Source organism: Lichenostomus cassidix, unplaced genomic scaffold (genome assembly GCF_008360975.1).
Source record: "Lichenostomus cassidix isolate B80296 unplaced genomic scaffold, HeHo_3.0 HiC_scaffold_34, whole genome shotgun sequence".
In the NCBI taxonomy this organism is placed as follows: domain Eukaryota; kingdom Metazoa; phylum Chordata; class Aves; order Passeriformes; family Meliphagidae; genus Lichenostomus; species Lichenostomus cassidix.
Window position 1 is genome coordinate 1,794,958 of NW_028147431.1, and position 25,101 is coordinate 1,820,058.

Here is a 25,101-nt window from a genome sequence, read left to right on the forward strand (position 1 = left end):
ATAATAGCGGGAATGGGGAAATCGTGAGGGGAAAAGAGCGAGAGGGAATAATAGCGGGAATGGTGCCGGGATGGGGAAGATCGTGAGGGGAAAAGAGCGAGAGGGGATAAAGGGAATAATAGCGGGAATGACAAATCGTGAGGGGAAAAGAGCGAGAGGGAATAATATTGGGAATAATACCGGGAATGGCGCCGGGCTGGGGAAATCGTGAGGGGAAAAGAGCGAGAGGGAAAAATACCGGGAATAATAGCGGGAATGGTGCCGGGGTGGGGAAGATCGTGAGGGGAAAAAATGGCGGGAGAGGGTTGGAAATAATAATGGGAATAATACCGGGAATGACAGCGGGAATGGGCAAATCGTGAGGGGAAAAGAGCGAGAGGGAATAACAGGAATAATAGCGGGAATGGGGAAATCGTGAGGGGAAAAGAGCGAGAGGGAATCCCGGGAATAATAGCGGGAATGGGCAAATCGTGAGGGGAAAACATTGTGGAGGAGCTTCAGGAATGGCGGCGGGATGGGGAAGATCGTGAGGGGAAAAGACGGCGGGAGAGATTTGGGAATAAAAGTGGGAATAAACCGGGAATGGCAAATCGTGAGGGGAAAAGAGCGAGAGGGAATAACAGGAATAATCCCGGAATGGGCAAATCGTGAGGGGAAAACATTGTGGAGGAGCTTCGGGAATGGCAGCGGGATGGGGAAGATCGTGAGGGGAAAAGACGGCGGGGGAGATTTGGGAATAAACCGAGAATGGGCAAATCGTGAGGGGAAAAGAGCGAGAGGGAATAACAGGAATAATAGCGGGAATGGGGAAATCGTGAGGGGAAAAGAGCGAGAGGGAATAATAGCGGGAATGGTGCCGGGCTGGGGAAGATCGTGAGGGGAAAAGAGCGAGAGGGGATAAAGGGAATAATAGCGGGAATGGGGAAATCGTGAGGGGAAAAACCCGAGAGGGAATTTCGGGAATAATAGCGGGAATGGGGAAATCGTGAGGGGAAAAAATGGCGGGAGAGGTTTGGGAATAATAGTGTGAATAATACCAGGAATAGCGCTGGGATGGGAAAGATTCTGAGGGGAAAAATGGTGAGAGAGATTTGGGAATAATAGTGGGAATAATATCAGGAATAATACCAGGGGTAATAGTGGGAATAATGGGAATAATACTAGGAATAATAGTGGGAATAATAGTGAGAATAATACTGGGAATCATACCTGGAATGGGGCTGGGATGGGAAAGATTGTGAGGGGAAAAAATGGTGGGAGAGATCTGGGAATAATGGGAATAATATCGGGGAAAAATAGTGGGAAAAATAATGGTGGGAATAATAGTGGGAATGGCTATTAATAGTTAATAGTACTAATAATATTAGTAGTAGTGGGAATAATAGCAGGAAGGGCAAATTGTGAGGGGAAAAAATGGTGAGAGAGGTTTGGGAATAATATTGAGAATAATAGTGGGAATAATAGTGGGAATAATATGGGGAATAATAGTGGGAATAATAGCGGGAATAGCAAATTGTGAGGGGAAAAAATGGTGGGAGAGGTTTGGGAATAATAGTGGGAATAATAGTGGGAATAATAGTGGGAATAATACCAGGAATAGCGCTTTTTTTCCTTTTTTCCCCCATTTATCCCCAATTTTTGGCAACCAAACCCCAATTTTTGGGGTGTTAACACCGAATTTGGGGTGGCCACGCCCCTCACCTGTTAGCCACGCCCCCAGGTGTTGCTCAAGGTGATTTTTCCCACCTTTTTTCCCTCATTTATCCCCAATTTTTGGCAACCAAACCCCAATTTTTGGCAACCAAACCCCCATTTTTGGGGTGTTAACCCCAAATTTGGGGTGACCACGCCCACATTTGGGTGGCCACGCCCCTCAGCTGCTGGCCACGCCCCCCAGGTGTGTCGCAGGTGATGGCAGGAGGTGTCACTGGAAGTGTTTCTGTTGCTCTTCACCCTCTGGTGATCCTAAATATTTCTGACCATTGGATCAGGTTGAGATCCCAGGAGGGACGGAATGGACAAGGTAAGGGAAATTCCCAAAATTTTCCCAAAATTTCCCCAAAATTTCCCAAAATTTTCCCAAAATCTGGCTTGAAATTGTCAAAAAATGCATGAAAATCCCATGAAAATGGCCCAAAATACACCTGAAATATCCCCCAAATTTCCCCCAAATTTCCCCAAAATTTCGCTTGAAATCGTCAAAAAAAGCATGAAAATCCCATGAAAATGGCCCAAAATACACCCAAAATACACCTGAAAATTTCCTGAAAATTTCCCAAAAATTTCCCAAAAATTTCCCAAAAATTTCCCAAAAATTTCCCAAAAATTTCCCAAAAATTTCCCAAAAATTTCCCAAAAATTTCCCAAAATTTTCCCAAAATTTTCCCAAAAATTTCCCAAAATATTCCCAAAATATTCCCAAAATCTGGTGTGAAATCATAAAAAATACATGAAAATCCCATAAAAATAGCCCAAAGTACATCCAGAATCCACCTGAAATTTCCCCAAAATTTTCCCCAAAATTTTCCCAAAATTTTCCCCAAATTTTCCCCAAATTTTCCACCCCCACCCCAAACTCTTCAGATCCCCAAAACCTCCACTGGACCCATTCACCCCCAAAATTCTCCCCCAAAACCCCCAAAATCCCCAAAATTTCCCCAAATCAATTCCCCCCAATTTCCCCAATCCTCCAAAATCCCCAAAACCTCCAATCCCCCAAATTTAAATCCCCAAATTCTCCCAAATTCCCACCAAAACTTCAAAATCCCCAAATTTCCCCAAACTCCAAATTTCCCCAAAACTCCCCAACCCAGATTTCATCTCACAAAACCCAATATTTTTCCCAAAATCTCACTTCAAACTCCCCAACTTAATTTACCCCCTCACTATTTACCCCAAATCCTCAAAATCCCCAAATTTAAAATCCCCAAATTCTCTTAAATCCCCAAACACCCCAAATGACCCCAAAATTCCCAAATTTTCCCACAATTTCCAATTCTACAATTCCCCCCAAACTCTTCAAATTTCAAATTTCCCAAAATCCCCCAAATATCTCTCCCAAAATCCCCAAATCATCCCAAAAAATCCCAATTCCCACAAACTCCCAAACCTCAACCAAAATCCTCAAAATTTCAAAACTCCCACTCCAATTCCCCCAAAATTCTCCACCCACTAAAACCTCCCAAATCCCCCAAACCCCAAACCTCCAAACCCCCAAATTCCCCAAAATCCCCCCCAAATTTCCCCAAATTCCCCAAAAACCTCCCCAAATCCCCCAATTTCCCCCCAAAATCCCCAAAATCCCCAACTCCCCCCAAAATCACAAAAACCTCAACCCCCCAAATTCTCCCCAAACCCCAAACCTCCCCAACCAAACCCAAAATCCCCCAAATTCCAGATTTCCCCAAACCCCCCAAATCTCACCCCAAAATCCCCCAAACTCCCCAAAATCCCCAAAATTCTTTCCCCTCTGCAGTGATCGGGGCTCTGATCGGGCGGCAGGAAGGGAGGAACATCGAGGTGATGAACTCCTTCGAGCTGCTGGCGCACGGAGCTGGGAGCAACCTGCTCATCGACAAGGAGTACTACTACACCAAGGAGGAGCAGTGTGAGCGGAAATTCGGGAATTTTGGGCATTTTGGGGAAAATTTGGGATGTCCTGGAAAAAATCTGGGGGAGTTTGGGGTGATTTGGAGTGAATTTGGGGGAATTTTGAGCGAATTTCGGGTGAATTTGAGGTGATTTTTGAGGAAGTCGGGAGGATTTTGAGGGGAGTTTGAGGGATTTTTGGAGGGATTTTGGGAATTTTGGGGACTTTTCGGTTTCCTGGATAATTTTGGGATGGTTTGAGTGGAATTTTGGTAGGATTTGAGTGGAATTTGGGTGGATTTTGGGGAAATTTTGGGGAGTTTTGGGGATTTTGGGGACCTGGGAGCAACCTGCTCATCAACAAGGAGTACTACTACACCAAGGAGGAGCAGTGTGAGCCCAAATCCCAAAATTTTGGGAAGTTTGGGAATTTTGGGAAAAATTTTGTGGGATTTGGAGCAAGTTTGGGGTGATTTGGAGCAAATTTGGGGGAATTTTGAGCGAATTTTGGGTGAATTTGAGGTGATTTTTGAGGAAATCGAGAGGCGTTTGAGAGGATTTTGAGGGATTTTCAGGGAGATTTGGAGGGATTTTGGGAATTTTGGGGATTTTTGGGGTTCCTGAATAATTTTTGGGATGGTTTGAGTGGAATTTTGGGAGAATTTGGGTGGAATTTGGGTGGATTTTGGGGGATTTTGGGGAGATTTGGAGTGGAATTTGGGGGATTTTGGGGAAATTTTGGGGAGTTTTGGGGATTTTGGGGAGCTGGGAGCAACCTGCTCATTGCCAAGGAGTACTACTACACCAAGGAGGAGCAGTGTGAGGAGAAATTTGGGAATTTTGGGGATTTTGGGGAAAATTTTGGGGCATTTGGAGCAAGTTTGGGATGATTTGGAGCGAATTTGGGGGAATTTTGAGCGAATTTCGGGTGAATTTGAGGTGATTTTTGAGGAAGTCGGGAGGATTTTGAGAGGATTTTGAGGGGAGTTTGGTGGATTTTGGGGAGATTTTGAGGGATTTTTGGGAATTTTGGGGATTTTTGGGGTTCCTGGAAAATTTTGGGATGGTTTGAGTGGAATTTGGGTGGAATTTGGGTGGATTTTGGGGAGATTTGGAGTGAAATTTGGGGATTTTGGGGAGCTGGGAGCAACCTGCTCATCGACAAGGAGTACTGCTACACCAAGGAGGAGCAGTGTGAGCGGAAATTTGGGAATTTTGGGGATTTTGGGGAAAATTTTGGGGGATTTGGAGCAAGTTTGGGGTGATTTGGAGTGAATTTGGGGGAATTTTGAGCGAATTTTGAGGGAATTTGAGGTGATTTTTGAGGAAGTCGGGAGGATTTGGAGGTGATTTTGAGAGGAGTTTGGGGAGATTTTGAGGGATTTTTGGGAATTTTGGGGATTTTTGGGGTTCCTGGGTAATTTTGGGATGGTTTGAGTTGAATTTTGGGTGGATTTGGGTGGAATTTGGGTGGATTTTGGGGGATTTTGGGGAAATTTTGGGGAGTTTGAGGGGATTTTGGGGAGCTGGGAGCAACCTGCTCATCGACAAGGAGTACTACTACACCAAGGAGGAGCAGTGTGAGGGGAATTTGGGAATTTTGGGGGAAAATTTGGGAAGTTTGGGAATTCTGGAAAAAATTTGGGATGATTTGGGTGGAGTTTGAGGGAGTTTGGAGTGAATTTGGGGGAATTTAGAGTGAATTTCAGGTGAATTTTTGAGAGGATTTTGAGAGGATTTGGAGGTGATTTTGAGAGGATTTTCAGGGAGATTTTGAGGGATTTTTGGGAATTTTGGGAATTTTTGGGTTTCCTGGATAATTTTTGGGATGGTTTGAGTGGATTTTGGGAGGATTTGAGTGGAATTTGGGGGATTTTTGAGGCACCCTAATTCCCAGATTTTTTTAGGGAATTAATTCCCAATTTTTTCAGGAATTTAACCTAATTTTTTTCCCCAAAATTCCCATTTTTTCCCCCAAAACTCCAGCAGGTTTTCAACAATTCAGACTTTTCAGTGTCTCAATTTGGGATTAATTCCTAATTTTTTCCCCAAAAAGTCCTCATTTTTTGGCTCAAATTCCCAGATTTTTTTAGGAATTAATTCCCAATTTTTTCAGGACTTTAACCCAATTTTTTTCCCCAAAATTCCCATTTTTCCCCCCAAAGTCAAGCAGGTTTTCAAGGATCTGGAGTTCCTGAGGTCTCAATTTGGGATAAATTCCCATTTTTTTGGGTCAAATTCCCAGATTTTTTTAGGAATTAATTCCCAATTTTTCAGGAGTTTAATCCAACTTTTTCCCCAAAATTCCCATTTTTTGAGGGATAAATTCCCTTTTTTTTGCTGCTAAATTCCCATTTTTTGGGCTCAAATTCCCAGATTTTTTAGGGAATTAATTCCCAATTTTTTCAGGACTTTAATCCAACTTTTTCCCCAAAATTCCCATTTTTTGAGGGATAAATTCCCATTTTTTGGGGGTAAATTCCCATTTTTTTGGTTCAAATTCCCAGATTTTTTAGGAATTAATTCCCAATTTTTCCAGGAGTTTAACCCAATTTTTTTCCCAAAATTCCCATTTTTTTGCTGCTAATTTCCCTTTTTTTGGGATAAATTCCCCATTTTTTGGCTCAAATTCCCAGAATTTTTTAGGAATTAATTCCCAATTTTTTCAGGACTTTAATCCCAATTTTTTTCCCCAAAATTCCCATTTTTTTGGGGTAAATTCCCATTTTTTTGCTGCTAATTTCCCATTTTTTTGGGGTAAATTCCCCATTTTTGGCTCAAATTCCCAGATTTTTTAGGGAATTAATTCCCAATTTTTTCAGGACTTTAACCCAATTTTTCCAGGACTTTAATCCCAATTTTTCCCCCAAAATTCCCATTTTTTCCCCCCAAAGTCAAGCAGGTTTTCAAGGATTTGGAGTTCCTGGGTTGGTACACCACAGGAGGACCTCCTGAGCCTGCAGACATCCAGGTGCACAAACAGGTAAGGAAATCCCCAAATTTGGGGGAATTTTGGGGAATTTTGGGGAAATTTTGGGGAATTTGGGAAATTTAGGGGATTTTTGGGGTGAAATTTCCTTATTTTTAGTGGATTTTTTGTTGGTTTTGGGGTATTTTTGGGGTGTTTTTTGGTGTATTTTTGTGGTTTTTTTGTGTGTTTTTTGGGTTTTTTTTTGTGTGTTTTTGGTGTATTTTTGGGGGTTTTTTGTGTATTTTTTGGGGGTTTTTTGTGTATTTTTGGGGGTTTTTTTGAGTTTTTTGCTGGGTATTTTTGGGGTTTTTTAGGTTTATTTGGGGTTTTTGGGGCTACTTTTTGGGGTATTTTTTGGTGTATTTTTGTGGTTTTTTTGTGGTTTTTTTGTGGTTTTTTTGTGTGTTTTTTGTGGTTTTTTTTTGTGGTTTTTTTGTGTTTTGGGGTTTTGGGGTTTGGGGGGTTTTGGAGTATTTTTTGGGGTTTTTTTGGGGTTTTTTTGGGTTTTTTTGGGGGTTTTTGGGGTATTTTTGTGGGTATTTTTTGGGGTATTTTTTTTGGTATTTGTTTTTTGTGTGTTTTTTGTGTGTTTTTTGTGTGTTTTTTGTGTGTTTTTTGTGTGTTTTTTGTGTGTTTTTTGTGTGTTTTTTGTGTGTTTTTTGTGTGTTTTTTGTGTGTTTTTTGTGTGTTTTTTGTGTGTTTTTTGTGTGTTTTTGGTGTGTTTTTGGTGTGTTTTTGGTGTGTTTTTGGTGGGTTTTTGGTGGGTTTTTGGTGGGTTTTTGGTGGGTTTTTGGTGGGTTTTTTGGGGTTCTTTTGGTATCTTTTCCTGTTCTTTTGCTATTTTTTTGGGGTTTTTTTGGGTTTTTTTGTTTTTTGGTTTTTTTAGGTATTTTTTGGGATATTTTTTGGGGTATTTTTTGTATTTTTTTGGGTTTTTTCACCCCAATTTTCTCCTTTTCCAGGTGTGTGAGATCATCGAGAGCCCTTTGTTCCTCAAGCTCAACCCAATGACCAAACACACCGATGTGAGTTTGGGGAGAAATCCCCAATTTTTGGGCAAAAATAGGAAATTTTGGGGGCAAACTTGGAATTTGGAGGGAAAAATCCCCAATTTTTAGGGTTAAATCGCTAATTTTTGGGGGCAAATTGCAAATTTTTTGGGGAAAATCCTCCAATTTTTGGGAAAAATCTCCAATTTTGGGGAAAAACTCTCAATTTTGGGGGAAAATCCCCAATTTTGGGGGGAAAATCATCCATTTTTGGGGTCAAATTGCAAATTTTTGGGGCCAAATTCCCCAATTTTTGAGGGAAAATCCTCAATTTTGGGTCAAAATCCCAAATTTTTGGGGAAAACTGGCAAATTTTTTGGAAAAATCCCCAAAGTTTTGGGACAAAATACCAAATTTTTGGGTCCAAATTGCAGATTTTTTGGGGAAAAATCCTCAATTTGGAGGAAAAATCCTCAATTTTGGGAAAATCCTCCAATTTTTGGGAAAAATCTCCAATTTTGGGGTCAAATTGCAAAATTTTTGGGGAAAAACTCTCAATTTTGGGGGAAAATCCCCAATTTTGGAAGGAAAATCCTCAATTTTTGGGGTCAAATTGCCCAATTTTGGGGGAAAATCCCCAATTTTGGGCAAAAATCTGAAATTTTGGGGTCAAACTCGGAATTTGGGGGGAAAAATCCCAAATTTTTGGGGTTAAATTGCTAATTTTTGGGACAAAATCCCAAATTTTTTGGGAAAAATTTTCAATTTGGAGGGAAATATCCCAAATTTTTGGGGTTAAATTGCTAATTTTTGGGATAAAATAGCAAATTTTTGGGTCCAAATTGCAAATTTTTTGGGGAAAAATCCTCAATTTTGGGAAAAATCTCCAATTTTGGGGTCAAATTGCAAAATTTTTGGGGAAAAACTCTTGATTTTGAGGGAAAAATCCTAAATTTTTGGAGTCAAATTGCAAATTTTTGGGGGGAAAAATCCTCAATTTGGAGGGAAAATCCCCAATTTTGGGTCAAAATCTCCAATTTTTGGGTAAAATCTCCAATTTTTGGGATCAAATCCCCAAATTTGGGGTTAAATTCTCCAATTTTGGGTGCAAAATCTCCAATTTTGGGTGAAAATCTCCAATTTTTGGGGTCAAAGCTCCAATTTTGGGGGGAAAATCCTCAATTTTGGAGGCAAAATCTCCAATTTTGGGGTCAAAATCCTCAGGTTTTTTTTGGAAAATCCCCAATTTTTGGGGTCAAATTCCCAATTTTGAGGCAAAATCTCCAATTTTTGGGGTCAAAGCTCCAATTTTGGGATCAAAATCCCCAATTTTTGGTGCAAAATCCCCAATTTTTAAGGCAAAATCCCCAATTTTTTTGGAAAATTTCCAATTTTTGGGATCAAATCTCCAATTTTGGAGTCAAATCCCCAATTTTTGAGGCAAAATCCCCAAGTTTTGGGGAAAATCCCTAATTTTGGGTCAAATTCTCTTAATTTTGAAGTCAAATCTCCAATTTTTGGGATCAAAATCCCCAAATTTGGGTCAAATTCTCTTAATTTTGATGTCAAATTCTCCAATTTTGGGGTCAAAATCCCCAGTTTTGGGTGCAAAATCCCCAAATTTAAGGCAAAATTCCCAGTTTTTGGGTGCAAAATCCCCAATTTTTAAGGCAAAATCCCCAATTTTTTTGGAAAATCTCTAATTTTTGGGATCAAATCTCCAATTTTGGGGTCAAAATCCCCAATTTTTAAGGCAAAATCCCCAATTTTTAAGGCAAAATCCCCAAATTTTGGGAAAATCGCCAATTTTTGGGTCAAATGCCCAACTTTAGGGATTTCAGGACCCCAAAATTTGGGATTTTCACCCCAATTTTGGTTCTTTTTCAGCTGCCAGTGAGTGTTTTTGAGTCTGTGATCGACATCATCAACGGAGAGGTGAGTTTGGGGAATTTTTGGGGATTTTGGGGAATTTTTGGGATGAATTTGGGGTGAATTTTGGGTGGGATTTGGGTGGAATTCAGCCAAAATTTCCCCATTTTTGAGGCATTTTAGGGCATTTTTTGGGCATATTTTGGGACATTTTAGGGACATTTTTAGGGCATTTTAGGGACATTTTTAGGGCATTTTTGGGATATTTTTAGGACTTTTTTGTGGCATTTTTGGGACATTTTTGTGGAATTTTTTTGGCATTTTTGGGGCATTTTTGGGACATTTTTAGGGCATTTTAGGGACGTTTTTGGGGCATTTTTGGGACTTTTTGGGGACATTTTTGTGGAATATTTTTGGCATTTTAGGGACACTTTTGGGACATTGTTGGGGCATTTTAGGGACATTTTTGTGGATTTTTTTTGCATTTTGGGGAGATTTTTGAGGCATTTTAGGGACATTTTTGGGGCATTTTGTGGAATTTTTTTGGATATTTTTTGGGACATTTTGGTGGCATTTTTAGGACATTTTTGGGGCATTTTTTGAGGATTTTTGGGACATTTTTGGGGCATTTTAGGACATTTTTAGGGCATTTTTGGGGCATTTTAGTGACATTTTTTGCTTCACCCAAATCCGATTTTCTCAGGGTTTTTTTTACCGAATTCCCCAAAATTTTGGGGACATTTTGGGGACATTTTCTGACGTTTTTCCCCCCAAATTTGGAGGCCACCATGCTGTTTGCTGAGCTGCCCTACACCTTGGCCACCGAGGAGGCAGAGAGGATTGGAGTTGATCATGTGGCGAGAATGACAGCGACGGGGGGAGGAGAGAACAGCACAGGTGAGCCCAAAAAACAGCCCAAAAATGGGGGAAAAACTCCCAAAAAATGTGGGGGAGAAGCACAAAAATTCACCCCAAAAAACCCTAAAAATTTCCACCAAAAAACCCCAAAAATCGCCCCAAAAATTGCCCAAAAAAACTCCAAAAATTGCCCAAAAAACCCCAGAAAATTGGTCTAAAAAACCCCAAAAATTGCCCTAAAAAAACCCAAAAATTGCCAAAAAAATCCCCAAAATTGCCCTAAAAAAACCCAAAAATTTCCACAAAAAACCCCAAAATTGCCCAAAAAACCCTAAAAATTTCCACCAAAAACCCCAAAATTCACCCCAAAAACCCCAAAATCCTCTTGAGGAAAGTTCAGAAATCCTCACTGAATGACAGCGACAGGGGGAGGAGAGAACAGCACAGGTGAGCCAAAAACAGCCCAAAAATGGGGGAAAAACTCCCAAAAAATGGGGTAAAAACACCTAAAAAGTTGGCCCAAAAACAGCCAAAAATTGGGGTAAAAACAGCCAAAAAATGGGGTAAAAACACCCAAAAAATGGGGGAAAAACAGCCAAAAATTGGGGTAAAAACAGCCAAAAAATGGGGTAAAAACACCTGAAAAATTGGCCCAAAAACAGCCAAAAATTGGGGTAAAAACAGCCAAAAAATGGGGTAAAAACAGCCAAAAAATGGGGTAAAAACACCCAAAAAATGGGGGAAAAACAGCCAAAAATTGGGGTAAAAACAGCCAAAAAATGGGGTAAAAACACCTGAAAAATTGGCCCAAAAACAGCCAAAAAATGGGGTAAAAACAGCCAAAAAATGGGGTAAAAACAGCCAAAAAATGGGGTAAAAACACCCAAAAAATGGGGGAAAAACAGCCAAAAAATGTGGGGGAGAAGCACAAAAATTCACCCCAAAAAACCCTAAAAATTTCCACCAAAAAACCCAAAAATCGCCCCAAAAAACCCCAAAAATTGCCCTAAAAAACCCACAAATTGGTCTACAAAACCCCCAAAAATTGCCCTTAAAAACCTAAAAAATTTCCCTAATAAACCTTAAAAATTGCCCAAAAAAACCTAAAAAATTGCCCTAAAAAAACCCCAAAAATTGCCCAAAAAACCCCCAAAAATTCCCCTAAAAAACCCCAAAAATTGCCCTACAAAACCCCAAAAAATTGGTCTAAAAAACCTCAAAAATTGGTCTAAAATTGTCAAAAATGGTCCTAAAAAAACCTCAAAAATTGCCCTAAAAAACCCCCAAAAGTTGCCCTAAAAAAACCCAAAAATTGCCCAAAAATTGCCCAAAAAATCCCCAAAAATTGCCCAAAAAAACCCCAAAAATTGCCCTAAAAAAACCCAAAAATTGCCCTAAAAACCCCAAAATTCCCCTTGAGGAAAGCTGAGAAATCCTCACTGAATGACAGCGACGGGGGGAGGAGAGAACAGCACAGGTGAGCCAAAAACAGCCCAAAAATGGGGGAAAAACTCCCAAAAAATGGGGGAAAAACAGCCAAAAAATTGGCCCAAAAACAGCCAAAAAATGGGGTAAAAACAGCCAAAAAATGGGGGAAAAACAGCCAAAAAATGTGGGGGAGAAGCACAAAAATTCACCCCAAAAAACCCTAAAAATTTCCACCAAAAACCCCAAAAATCGCCCCAAAAAACCCAAAAATTGCCCAAAAAACCCTCAAAAATTGGTCTAAAAAAACCCAAAATTGCTCTAAAAAACCTCAAAAATTGGTCTAAAAAAACCCAAAAATTGCCCTAAAAAACCTAAAAAATTTACCTAATAAACCCTAAAAATTGCCCAAAAAAACCCCAAAAATTGGTCTAAAATTGTCAAAAATTGCCCTAAAAAACCCTAAAAATTTCCACAAAAAACCCCAAAATTGCCCAAAAAACCCTAAAAATTTCCACCAAAAACCCCAAAATTCACCCCAAAAAACCCCAAAATCCCCTTGAGGAAAGTTCAGAAATCCTCACTGAATGACAGCGACGGGGGGAGGAGAGAACAGCACAGGTGAGCCAAAAACAGCCCAAAAATGGGGGAAAAACTCCCAAAAAATGGGTTTGGAAAATTGCAAAAATGTTTGGTGAAAGGCAGAAAAAATTGCCCTAAAAAACGCCAAAAATTGCCCTAAAAAAACTAAAAAATTGTCCTAATAAACCCCCAAAATTGCCATAAAAACCCAAAAAATTCCCCTAAAAAACTTCAAAAATTGGTCTAAAAAAACCCCCAAAATTGCCCCAAAAAACCTCAAAAATTGGTCTAAAAAACCCCAAAAATTGCCCTAGAAAACCTCAAAAGTTGCCGTAAAAAAACCCAAAAATTGCCCTAAAAAACCCCAAAAATTGCCCCAAAAAACCTCAAAAATTGGTCTAAAAATGTCCGAAATTGCCCTAGAAAACCAAAAAAATTGCCCAAAAAACCCTCAAAAATTGGTCTACAAAACCCCAAAAATTGCCCTAAAAAAACTCAAAAATTGGTCTAAAATTGTCAAAAATTGCCCTAAAATCCCCTAAAAATTTCCACAAAAAACCCCAAAATTGCCCCAAAAAACCCTAAAAATTTCCACCAAAAATCCTAAAAATTCACCCCAAAAACCCCTAAAAATTTCCACCAAAAACCCCAAAATTCACCCCAAAAAACCCCAAAATCCCCTTGAGGAAAGCTGAGAAATCCTCACTGAATGACAGCGACGGGGGGAGGAGAGAACAGCACAGGTGAGCTGAAAACAGCCCAAAAATGGGGGAAAAACTCCCAAAAAATGGGGTAAAAACACCTAAAAAATTGGCCCAAAAACACCCCAAAAATGGGGTAAAAACACCCAAAAAATGGGGTAAAAACAGCCAAAAAATGGGGTAAAAACACCCAAAAATGGGGGAAAAACAGCCAAAAAATGGGGTAAAAACAGCCCAAAAATGGGGGAAAAACACCCAAAAATGGGGGAAAAACAGCCAAAAAATGTGGGGGAGAAGCACAAAAATTCACCCCAAAAAACCCTAAAAATTTCCACCAAAAACCCCAAAAATCGCCCCAAAAAACCCCAAAAATTGCCCTAAAAAACCCCAAAAATTGCCCTAAAAAACCCTAAAAATTTCCACCAAAAAACCCCTAAAAAACTTCCACCAAAAACCCCAAAATTCACCCCAAAAAACCCTAAAAATTTCCACCAAAAATCCTAAAAATTGCCTCAAAAAACCCTAAAAATTTCCACTAAAAACCCCAAAATTCACCCCAAAAAACTCTAAATATTTCCACCAAAAAACTCCAAATTTGCCCCAAAAAACCAAAAATTTTAATTTTCTTTTGGGTTTTGGAATCTGTTTTACCTTTGGGACTATTTGGGTTTTTAATGGGATTTTGTTTTTGGTGGTTTTGGGGTTTTAGGGGGACTTAGGGTTTTAAAGTTGATTTTAGGGGAAATTTTAAATTTTCTTTTGATTTTTTTTCGTGGAAAATCCCAATTTTTTCCCTTTTTTTGGGTTATTTTCATGCGATTTTTTGGGGTTTTTTCATGGGATTTTTTGGGGTTTTTTTGGGGATTTGGGATTTTCTTAAAGGTGGTTTTAGGAGAAAATTTGAATTTTCTTTTGAGTTTTTTGGTGGAAAATCCCAAATTTTCCCCCTTTTTTTGGGTTATTTTCATGGGATTTTTTGGGGGTTTTTGGTGGATTTTTTTGGGGTTTTTTTGGGGGGACTTAGGGTTTTTTTAAAGTTGATTTTAGGGGAAATTTTAAATTTTCTTTGGGGTTTATTGGGGGAAAATTTCTGGGTTTCTTTACCTTTTTTGGGGCTATTTTGGGCTTTTTCATGGGATTTTTTGGGGGTTTTTTTAGGGGAATTTTTTGGGGTTTTTTTTGGGGATTTAGGGTTTTTTTTTAAAGATGATTTTAAGGGAAATTTTTAATTTTCTTTTGATTTTTTTGGGGGGAAAATCTGGTTTTTTCCCTTTTTTTGGGGCTATTTTGGGCTTTTTTATGGGATTTTTTTGGGGTTTTTTTAGGGAATTTTTTCTGGGTGTTTTTAGGATTCCCAAACTCCCCAAATAACCCCAAAATTTCCCAAATTTTCCCCAAAAAAGTGGCAGAACACCTGATAGCTCAGCACAGCGCCATCAAGATGCTGCACAGCAGAGTTCGGCTCATCCTGGAGTACGTCAGAGCAGCTGAGAGTGGTGAGTGAAAAATGGGAAAAATACCAATTTTTTGGGGTTTTTCATGAATTTTTGGGGTTCCTGAAATTTTTGGGATTTTTAAAAAAAATTTGGGATTTTTTTCTGGATTTTTTGGGGTTTTTTCATGATTTTTTGGGTTTTTTCCTGATTTTTTGGGGTTTTTTTCCTCAAATTTTATGGATTTTTAATCTTATTTTTTGGTTTTGTTCAAAATTTTTTGGGTTTTTTTCTGAAATTTTTGGGGTTTTTCTCATGATTCTTTGGGGTTTTTCCTGAAATTTGGGGTTCCTGAAATTTTGGGATTTTCGGTTTTTTTGGGTTTTTCCTGATTTTTTGGGGTTTTTCCTGATTTTTTGGGGTTTTTCCTGATTTTTTGGGGTTTTTTTCCTCAAATATTATGGATTTTTAATGAAATTTTTGGGGTTTTTTCATCATTTTTTGGGTTTTTTTCAGTATTTTTTTGGGTTTTTTTCTGTATTTTTTGGGGTTTTTTCATGATTTTTTGGGGTTTTTTTCATGATTTTTTTGGGTTTTTTCAGTATTTTTTTTGGGTTTTTTCTGTATTTTTTTGGGTTTTTTTCATGATTTTTTTGGTTTTTTTCCTCAAATTTTATGGATTTTTAATGAAATTTTTGGGGTTTTTTCATGATTTTTTGGGTTTTTTTTAATGATTTTTTTGGGGTTTTTTCAGTGTTTTGGGGTTTTTTTCTGAAATTTTTGGGTTTTTTCTCTAATTTTTGGGGTTTTTTTAAATGATTTTTTGGGGTTTTTTTCTGAAATTTTTGGGTTTTCTCTAATTTTTGGGGTTTTTAAAATGATTTTTTGGGATTTTTTTCCTTATTTTTTGGCATTTTTTTCATGATTTTTTGGGGTTTTTTTCATGATTTTTAAGGTTTTTTTCTCAAATTTTATGGATTTTTAATCAAATTTTTTTGAGTTCTTTTTTAATTTTGGGGGCTTTTTGAAATTTTTGGGGTTTCCTGAAATTTTTGGGATTTTTTAAAAAAAAATTTGGGATTTTTTTCCACGTTTTTTTTGGGGTTTTTTCATGATATTTTGGGTTTTTTCCTGATTTTTTGGGTTTTTTCCTGATTTTTTGGGGTTTTTTTTCCTCAAATTTTATGGATTTTTAATGAAATTTTTGGGGTTTTTTCATGATTTTTTGGGGTTTTCTCAGTATTTTTTTGGGTTTTTTTCTGTATTTTTTGGGTTTTTTTCATGATTTTTTGGGGGCTTTTTTCATGAGTTTTTGGGGATTTTTTTAATGATTTTTTGGGGTTTTTTTCTGTATTTTTTGGGGTTTTTCCCTCAAATTTTATGGATTTTTAATCTTATTTTTTGGTCTTGTTCAAAATTTTTTGGGTTTTTTTCTGAAATTTTTGGGGTTTTTCTCATGATTCTTTGGGGTTTTTCCTGAAATTTGGGGGTTCCTGAAATTTTTGGGATTTTTTTCCGGTTTTTTTTTGGGTTTTTTCTGTATTTTTTGGGGTTTTTTCTGTATTTTTTGGGGTTTTTTCCTGATTTTTTGGGGTTTTTTTCCTCAGATTTTATGGATTTTTAATGAAATTTTTGGGGTTTTTTCAGTATTTTTTGGGGTTTTTTTCATGATTTTTTGGGGTTTTTTAAATTATTTTTTTGGGTTTTTTCATGATTTTTTGGGGTTTTTTTCTGTATTTTTTGGGGTTTTTTTCTGTATTTTTTGGGGTTTTTCCCTCAAATTTTATGGATTTTTAATCTTATTTTTTGGTTTTGTTCAAAATTTTTTGGGTTTTTTTCTGAAATTTTTGGGGTTTTTCTCATGATTCTTTGGGGTTTTTCCTGAATTTTTGGGGTTCCTGAAATTTTTGGATTTTTTTAAAAAATTTGGGATTTTCTGGATTTTTTGGGTTTTTCCATGATTTTTGGGGTTTTTTCATGATTTTGGGGTTTCCCTCAAATTTTATGGATTTTTAATGAAATCTTTGGTTTTTCATGGTTTTTGGGTTTTTCATGTGATTTTTGGGGGTTTTTTCATTATTTTTTGGGGTTTTTCCCTCAAATTTTATGGATTTTTAATCTTATTTTTTGGTTTTGTTCAAAATTTTTTGGTTTTTTTTCTGAAATTTTTGGGGTTTTTCCTGAAATTTGGGGTTTCCTGAAATTTTTGGGATTTTTAAAAAAAATTTTGGATTTTTTTCTGGATTTTTTGGGGTTTTTTCATGATTTTTTGGGTTTTTTCCTGATTTTTTGGGGTTTTTTTCCTCAAATTTTATGGATTTTTAATCTTATTTTTTGGTTTTGTTCAAAATTTTTTGGGTTTTTTTCTGAAATTTTTGGGGTTTTTCTCATGATTCTTTGGGGTTTTTCCTGAATTTTTGGGGTTCCAGAAATTTTTGGGGTTTTTAAAAAAAATTTGGGATTTTTTTCCGGGTTTTTTTGGGGTTTTTTCATGATTTTTTGGGGTTTTTTCTGTATTTTTGGGGTTTTTTCCTGATTTTTGGGTTTTTTTCCTCAAATTTTATGGATTTTTAATGAAATTTTTGGGTTTTTCAGTATTTTTGGGTTTTTCCTGATTTTTTTGGGTTTTTCCTCAAATTTTATGGATTTTTAATGAAATTTTGGGGTTTTTCATGATTTTTAGGGTTTCTTTCATGATTTTTGGGGTTTTTCTCAAATTTTTGGGATTTTTTTCATGATTTTTTCGAGTTTTTTAATGATTTCTTGGGGTTTTTTCCTGATTTTTTGGGGTTTTTTTCCTCAAATTTTATGGATTTTTAATGAATTTTTTGGGTTTTTTTTTTTTAATTTTTGGGGTTTTTTCAGTATTTTTTGGTTTTTTCATGATGATTTTTTTGGGGCTTTTTCATGATTTTTGGGGGTTTTTTAATGATTTTTGGGGATTTTTTTCATGATTTTTTGGGTTTTTTTTCATGATTTTTTGGGGTTTTTTTCATGATTTTTGGGGGTTTTTTTTCATGATTTTTTGGGGTTTTTTTTTTGAAATTTTTGGGGTTTTTTCCTTAATTTTTGGGGTCCCTCAGGGTTTTTGGGGTCGCTGATCTCAATTTTGACATTTTTAACCCCAAATTCTGCTGTTTTCACCCCAAATCCAGGCGAGGTTCCCTTCAACCACGAGATCCTGAGTGGGTTTTGGGTGAATTTTTTGGGATTTTTGGGGGTTTTTTTGTGGGTTTTTTTTCTTTTTTGGGGTCCCTGGGGGGTTTTTGGGGTCACTGATTCCGATTTTGATGTTCCCAACCCCAAATTCTGCTGTTTTCACCCCAAATTTAGGCGAAGTTCCTTCAACCACCAAATCCCGAGTCGTTTTAATTTGAATTTTTGGGGAATTTTGAGCAATTTTTGGGGTTTTTTTGGAGCTTTCTTGGGGTTTTTGTGGGTTTTTTTGGGGTTTTTGGGGTCACTGATCTCGATTTTGATGTTTTCAACCCCAAATTCTGCTGTTTTCACCCCAAAATCAGGTGAAGTTTTCATCAACCACGAGATCCCGAGTCGTTTTAATTTGAATTTTTGGGCTTTTTTCAGCTATTTTTGGGGCTTTTGGGGGGTTTTTTGGGATAAATTTGGGTTTTTTGGGGTCCCTGGGGGGTTTTTGGGGTCGCTGATCTCGATTTTGACATTTTTAACCCCAAATTCTGCTGTTTTCACCCCAAAATCAGGTGAAGTTCCTTCAACCATGAGATCCTGAGTGGGTTTTGGGTGAATTTTTTGGGATTTTTGGGGTTTTTTTGTGGATAAATTTGGGTTTTTGGGGTCCCTGGGGGGTTTTTGGGGTCGCTGATCTCAATTTTTGACGTTTCCAACCCCAAATTCTGCTGTTTTCACCCCAAATTTAGGCGAGGTTCCCTTCAACCACGAGATCTTGAGTCGTTTTAATTTGAATTTTTGGGTTTTTTTCAGCTATTTTTGGGCTTTTTTTGGGGTTTTTTGTGGATTTTTTGGGGTTTTTTGGGGTCCCTGGGGGGTTTTTGGGGTCGCTGATTCTGATTTTGACGTTTTTAACCCCAAATTTTGCTGTTTTCACCCCAAAACCAGGCGAAGTTTTCATCAACCACGAGATCTTGAGTCGGTTTTGGGTGAATTTTTTGGGATTTTTGGTCTATTTTTGGGGTTTTTTGGCTAACTTTGGGATCCCTGGGGGGTTTTTGGGGTCGCTGATTCTGATTTTCACGTTTTTAACCCCAAATTCTGCTGTTTTCACCCCAAATCCAGGCGAAGTTTTCATCAACCACGAGATCCTGAGTCATTTTTGGGTGAATTTTTTGGGATTTTTGGGGGTTTTTTGGGGCTTTTTTGGGGTTTTTTGGCTAACTTTGGGGTCCCTGGGGGGTTTTTTGGGGTCGCTGATCTCATTTTTCACGTTTCCAACCCCAAATTCTGCTGTTTTCACCCCAAATTTAGGCGAAGTTTTCATCAACCACGAGATCCCGCGTCATTTTAATTTGAATTTTTGGGTTTTTTTCAGCTATTTTTGGGCTTTTTTTGGGGTTTTTTGTGGATAAATTTGGGTTTTTTGGGGTCCCTGGGGGGTTTTTGGGGTCGCTGATCCCGATTTTGATGTTTCCAACCCTAAATTCTGCTGTTTTCACCCCAAAATCAGGCGAAGTTCCCTTCAACCACGAGATCCTGAGTGGGTTTTGGGTGAATTTTTTGGGATTTTTGGGGTTTTTTTGGGATAAATTTGGAGTTTTTTATGGGTTTTTTGGGGTCCCTGGGGGGTTTTTGGGGTCGCTGATCTCATTTTTCACGTTTCCAACCCCAAATTCTGCTGTTTTCCCCCCAAATCCAGGCGAGGTTCCCTTCAACCACGAGATCCTGCGCGAGGCCTGCGCTCTCTGCCATTGCCTGCCTGTGCTGAGCACCGACAAGTTCAAAACCGACTTCTATGACGTGAGGAAAAAACCCCAAAAAATCCTAAAAATCACCCCAAAATCAGCCCAAAGTGGAGCTGGAGTTTTGGGGAATTTTTTGGGTGTTTTTGGGGAATTTTTTGGGATTTTTTGGGGTTTTTTGGGGTTTTTTGGGGATTTTTTGGGGTTTTTTTTGGGGTTTTTTTGGGGATTTTTTGTGGTATTTTTGGGGAATTTTTGGGTTTTTATGGGGGATTTTTTTGGGTTTGTTTTTGGGGCTTTTGGGGTTTTTAGGTTGGTTTTTTTTTTGTTTTTTGGGGTTGTTTTGGGGAATTTTGGTTTTGGGGCTTTTGGGGATTTTTGGGGTTTTTTAGGGGTTTTTTTGGGTTCTTTTTAGGGTTTTTTTGGGGATTTTTTGGGGGTTTTTGGGCATTTTTTGGGGGGATTTTTGGGCATTTTTTTGGGGTTTTTTTGGGTTTTTTTCCCAGTTTTGGGGAGAAAAGGTTTTCTTTATTCACCGACAAGTTCAAAACTGACTTCTATGACGTGAGGAAAAAACCCAAAAAATCCTAAAAATGGCCCAAAATCTCCCAAAGTCACCCAAAAAACAGCCAAAATCACCCAAAATCTCCCAAAAAATACCTAAAATGCCCCAAAAACACCCAAAATCACCCGAAAATCTCCCAAAAAACACCCAAAATCTCCCAAAGTCACCCAAAAAACAACCAAAATCACCCAAAACCACCCAAAAAATACACAAAAAACACCCAAAATCACCCAAAATCGCCCAAAAAACAGCCAAAATCTCCCAAAATCACCCAAAAACCACCCAAAATCTCCCAAAAACACCAAAAAACAGCCAAAATCTCCCAAAATCACCCAAAATTCAACAAAAAACCACCCAAAATCTCCAAAAAAACACCCAAAATCACCCAAAAACACCCAAAATGTCCCAAAAAACTCCCAAAAAACACCTAAAATCACCAAAAACCACCCAATATCTCCCAAAAAACACCCCAAAAACTCCCAAAATCTCCCTGAAAACTCCAAAATAATCCCCAAATCTCCCCAAAAAACCCAAATTTCTTGCAAAATCTCCCCCAAACCCCCCAAAAATCCTAATTTTCCCCCAATTTTTCCCCATAATTTCCTCAAAAACACCCAAAAATTCCCCAAAAATTCCCAAAAAAATCCCCAAAAATCCCCAAAAATCTCCCTGAAAATCCCAAAAATCCCAAAAATCCCAAATTTTCCCAAAAACCCAAAATTCCCCAAAATTCCCAAATTCTCCCCAAATCTCCCCAAACCCCCCAAATTTCCCCCAAAAAATCCTCCAAAACCCCCAAAAATCCCAATTTTTCCCTATAATTTCCCCAAAAACACCCAAAAATTCCAAAAAAATTCCCCCAAAACACCCAAAAATTCCCAGATTTTCCCTAAAATTCCCTTTTTTCTCCCAAATTTTTTCCCACAGCAATGCAACGACGTTGGGCTGATGGCTTACCTGGGAACAATCACCAAAATAATCCCAAAATCTCCCCAAAAATCCCCAAAAATCTCCCTGAAAATCCCCAAATTCTCCCCAAAATTCCCAAATTTTCCTCCAAATCTCCCTAAAAAACCAAATTTCTTGCAAAATCTCCTCAAAACCCCCCAAAAAACCAAAAAAAATCCCAATTTTTCCCCATAATCTCCCCAAAAACACCCAAAAATGCCCAAAAAATTCCTAAAAAATCCAAAAAAATTCCCAAAAAAATCCCAAAAAATTCCCAGATTTTCCCTAAAATTCCTAAATTTTCCCCAAATTTTTTCCACAGCAATGCAACGACGTTGGGCTGATGGCTTACCTGGGAACAATCACCAAAACCTGCAACACGATGAACCAATTTGTGAACAAATTCAACGTTCTGTACGACAGGCAGGGAATCGGCCGCCGCATGAGGGGACTCTTCTTCTAGAAAAATCCCCAAAATTTATCCCAAAAAATTCGGGAGTTATCCCCAGAAATTCGGGAGAACACGAGGAATATGAAAAGTCCTGGTTTGGGGTGGTTTGGGGCAATAAAAGTGATGAAAAATGGGAAAAAATCTGAATTTTTGGTGGTTTTTCGTGGTGTAAAATGAGATTTTTGAGCTGAAAAATGGAGTTGGGATTCCCAAAAATTCAGGAATTATCCCCAAAAATTTGGGAATTTTCCAGGAATTTGGGGATCCGGATTTGGGGTGGTTTGGGTCAATAAAAGTGGTGAAAAATGGGAAAATATCTGATTTTTTGGTGTTTTTTTGGGGTAAAAATGGGATTTTGGGGAAAGAAAAGAGGAAAAAATTCCCAGGATTTTGGGAATCCCAAATTCGGGTTGGAAACTCCCAGTTTTGGGGAGTTTGGGATGAAATTTTGGGGATGAAATGAAGAAATTTTGGGATTTTTATCCCAATTTTTGGAGTTTCTCTGAATCGGCCGCCGCATGAGGGGACTCTTCTTCTAGAAAAATCCCCAAAATTTATCCCAAAAATCATCCCAGAAATTCGGGAATTATCCCCAGAAATTCGGGAGAACACGAGGAATATAAAAAGTCCTGGTTTGGGGTGGTTTGGGGCAATAAAAGTGATGAAAAATGGGAAAAAATCTGAATTTTTGGTGGTTTTTTGGGAGGAAAAATGAGATTTTTGAGCTGAAAAATGGAGAAATGATTCCCAAAAATTTGGGAATTTTCCAGGAATTTGGGGATCCGGATTTGGGGTGGTTTGGGTCAATAAAAGTGATGAAAAATGGAAAAAAATCTGAATTTTTGGTGTTTTTTTGGAAGAAAAAATGAGATTTTTGAGCTAAAGAATGGAGTTGGGATTCCCAAAAATTCGGGAATTTTCCCCAAAAATTTGGGAATTTTCCAGGAATATGAAAAGTCCTGATTTGGGGCAATAAAAGTGGTGAAAAATGGAAAAAAAATCTGAATTTTTGGTGGTTTTTTGGAAGGAAAAATGAGATTTTTGAGCTGAAGAATGGGGTTGGGATTCCCAAAAATTATTCCCAAAATTTTGGGAATTTTCCAGGAATTTGGGGATCCGGATTTGGGGTGGTTTGGGGCAATAAAAGTGGTGAAAAATGGGAAAAAATGTGAATTTTTCGTGGTTTTTTGGAAGGAAAAATGAGATTTTTGAGCTAAAGAATGGAGTTGGGATTCCCAAAAAATTTGGGAATTATTCCCAAAAATTTGGGAGAATCCCAGGAATTCTGGGAGTCCAAATTTTGGGTGATTTGGGGCAATAAAAGTGATGAAAAATGGGAAAAAATGCGAATTTTTGGTGTTTTTTTGGGAGGAAAAATGAGATTTTTGAGTTAAAAATGGAGTTGGGATTCCCAAAAATTATCCCCAAAAATTTGGGAATTTTCCAGGAATTTGGGGATCCGGATTTGGGGTGGTTTGGGTCAATAAAAGTGGTGAAAAATGGGAAAAAAATCTGATTTTTTGGTGGTTTTTTGGGGTAAAAATGGGTTTTTGGGATTCCTGAAATGATTCTCAAAAATTTGGGAATTTTCCCAAAAATTTGGGAATTTTCTAGGAATTTGGGGATCCGGATTTGGGATGGTTTGGGGCAATAAAAGTGATGAAAAATGGGAAAAAAAAGTGAATTTTTGGGGTTTTTTGGAAGGAAAAATGAGATTTTTGAGCTGAAAAATGGAGTTGGGATTCCCAAAAATTCGGGAATTATCCCCAAAAATTTGGGAATTTTCCAGGAATATGAAAAGTCCTGATTTGGGTCAATAAAAGTGGTGAAAAATGGAAAAAAATCTGATTTTTTGGTGGTTTTTTGAAGGAAAAATGAGATTTTGGGGAAAGAAAAGAGGAAAAAATTCCCAGGATTTTGGGAATCCCAAATTCGGGTTGGAAACTCTCAGTTTTGGGGAATTTGGGAGGAAATTTTGGGAATGAAATGAAGAAATTTTGGGATTTTTATCCCAATTTTTGGAGTTTCTCTGAATCGGCCGCAGCATGAGGAGATTCTTCTTCTAGAAAAATCCCCAAAATTTATCCCAAAAATCATCCCAAAAATTCGGGAATTATCCCCAGAAATTCGGGAGAACACGAGGAATATGAAAAGTCCTGGTTTGGGGTGGTTTGGGGCAATAAAAGTGATGAAAAATGGGAAAAAATCTGAATTTTTGGTGGTTTTTTGGGAGAAAAAATGAGATTTTTGAGCTAAAAAATGGAGAAATTATTCCCAAAAATTTGGGAATTTTCCAGGAATTTGGGGATCCGGATTTGGGGAGGTTTGGGGCAATAAAAGTGGTGAAAAATGGAAAAAAATCTGAATTTTTGGTGGTTTTTTGGAAGGAAAAATGAGATTTTTGAGCTAAAGAATGGAGTTGAGATTCCCAAAAATTTGGGAATTATCCCCAAAAATTTGGGAGAATCCCAGGAATTCTGGGAGTCCAAATTTTGGATGGTTTGGGTCAATAAAAGTGGTGAAAAATGGGAAAAAATCTGAATTTTTCGTGTTTTTTCGTGGTGTAAAATGAGATTTTTGAGCTAAAAATGGAGTTGGGATTCCCAAAATTATTCCCAAAATTTGGGAATTTTCCAGGAATTTGGGGATCCGGATTTGGGGTGGTTTGGGGCAATAAAAGTGGTGAAAAATGGGAAAAAATCTGAATTTTTGGTGGTTTTTTGGAGTAAAAATGGGTTTTTGGGATTCCTGAAATGATTCCCAAAATTTAGATTTTTTGGGGGTAAAAATGGGAATTTTTTGGGGTAAAAAAAGGATTTTTTGGGGTAAAAAAGGGAATTTTTGAGAGAGAAAAAGAGGATTTTTTGGGGTAAAAAAGGAATTTCTGGGGCAAAAAAGGAGATTTTTTCTGGAGTAAAAAAAGGATTTTTTGGGGTAAAAAAGGAGATATTTGGGGTAAAAGATTTTTTGGGGTAAAAAAGGAGATTTTTGGGGTAAAAAAGAGGATTTTTTTGGGAGTAAAAACAGGAATTTTTGAGAGGAAAAAAGATTTTTTGGGGTAAAAAAGGGAATTTTTTGGGGTAAAAAAGGAGATTTTTTTGGAGTAAAAAAAGGATTTTTTGGGGTAAAAAAGGAGAATTTTGGGGTAAAAAAGGAGATTATTTTGGGAGTAAAAACAAATTTTTTGGGGTAAAAAAGGAAATTTTTTGGGTAAAAAGGATTTTTTGGGAGTATAAAAGGGAATTTTTTGGGTTAAAAGTTTTGGGGTCAAAGGAGATTTTTGGGAAATGGCAATTTTTTGGGGTAAAAGGATTTTTTGGGTTAAAAGATTTTTGGGTAAAAGGGAATTTTGGGGTAAAGGAATTTTTGGGGTAAAAAGAGAATTTTGGGGTAAAAAAGAGGATTTTTTTGGGAGTAAAAACAATTTTTTTGGGGTAAAAAGGAATTTTTTGGGGTAAAAAAAGGAATTTTCTGGGTTAAAAAAAGGAGATTTTTTGGGAGTAAAAAAGGGAATTTTTTGGGGTAAAAAAAGAGGATTTTTTGGGGTAAAAAAGGGAATTTTTGGGGTAAAAAAGGAGATTTTTGGGGCAAAAAATATTTTTTTGGAGTAAAAAAAGGATTTTTTGGGGTAAAAAAAGGAGATTTTTTGGGGTGAAAAAGGGAAATTTTGGGGTAAAAAAAGGAGATTTTTTGGGTAAAAAAGGGGATTTTTTAGGTAAAAAAGGGATTTTTTGGGGGTAAAAAAGTGAATTTTTTGGAGAGAAAAATAGGAATTTTTGGGGGGTAAAAAAAGGATTTTTTGGGGTAAAAAAGGGAAATTTTTGGGGTA

At 37.5% G+C, this 25,101-nt stretch overlaps 1 protein-coding gene across 1 annotated transcript; it reads left to right on the plus strand.

Annotated features, from left to right (window-relative positions):
- Positions 1-1,860: 1,860 nt before the first annotated feature.
- Positions 1,861-21,413, plus strand: COPS6 (COP9 signalosome subunit 6). The gene is made up of 9 exons (XM_085045207.1): positions 1,861-2,023; positions 3,476-3,607; positions 6,483-6,571; positions 7,522-7,584; positions 9,436-9,483; positions 10,200-10,314; positions 14,387-14,479; positions 19,266-19,366; positions 21,144-21,413. Exons 1-9 carry the CDS (start codon positions 1,912-1,914, stop codon positions 21,282-21,284), a joined length of 894 nt encoding a protein of 297 aa, XP_084901333.1. The 5' UTR covers positions 1,861-1,911; the 3' UTR covers positions 21,285-21,413.
- The last annotated feature ends 3,688 nt before the right edge of the window (positions 21,414-25,101 follow it).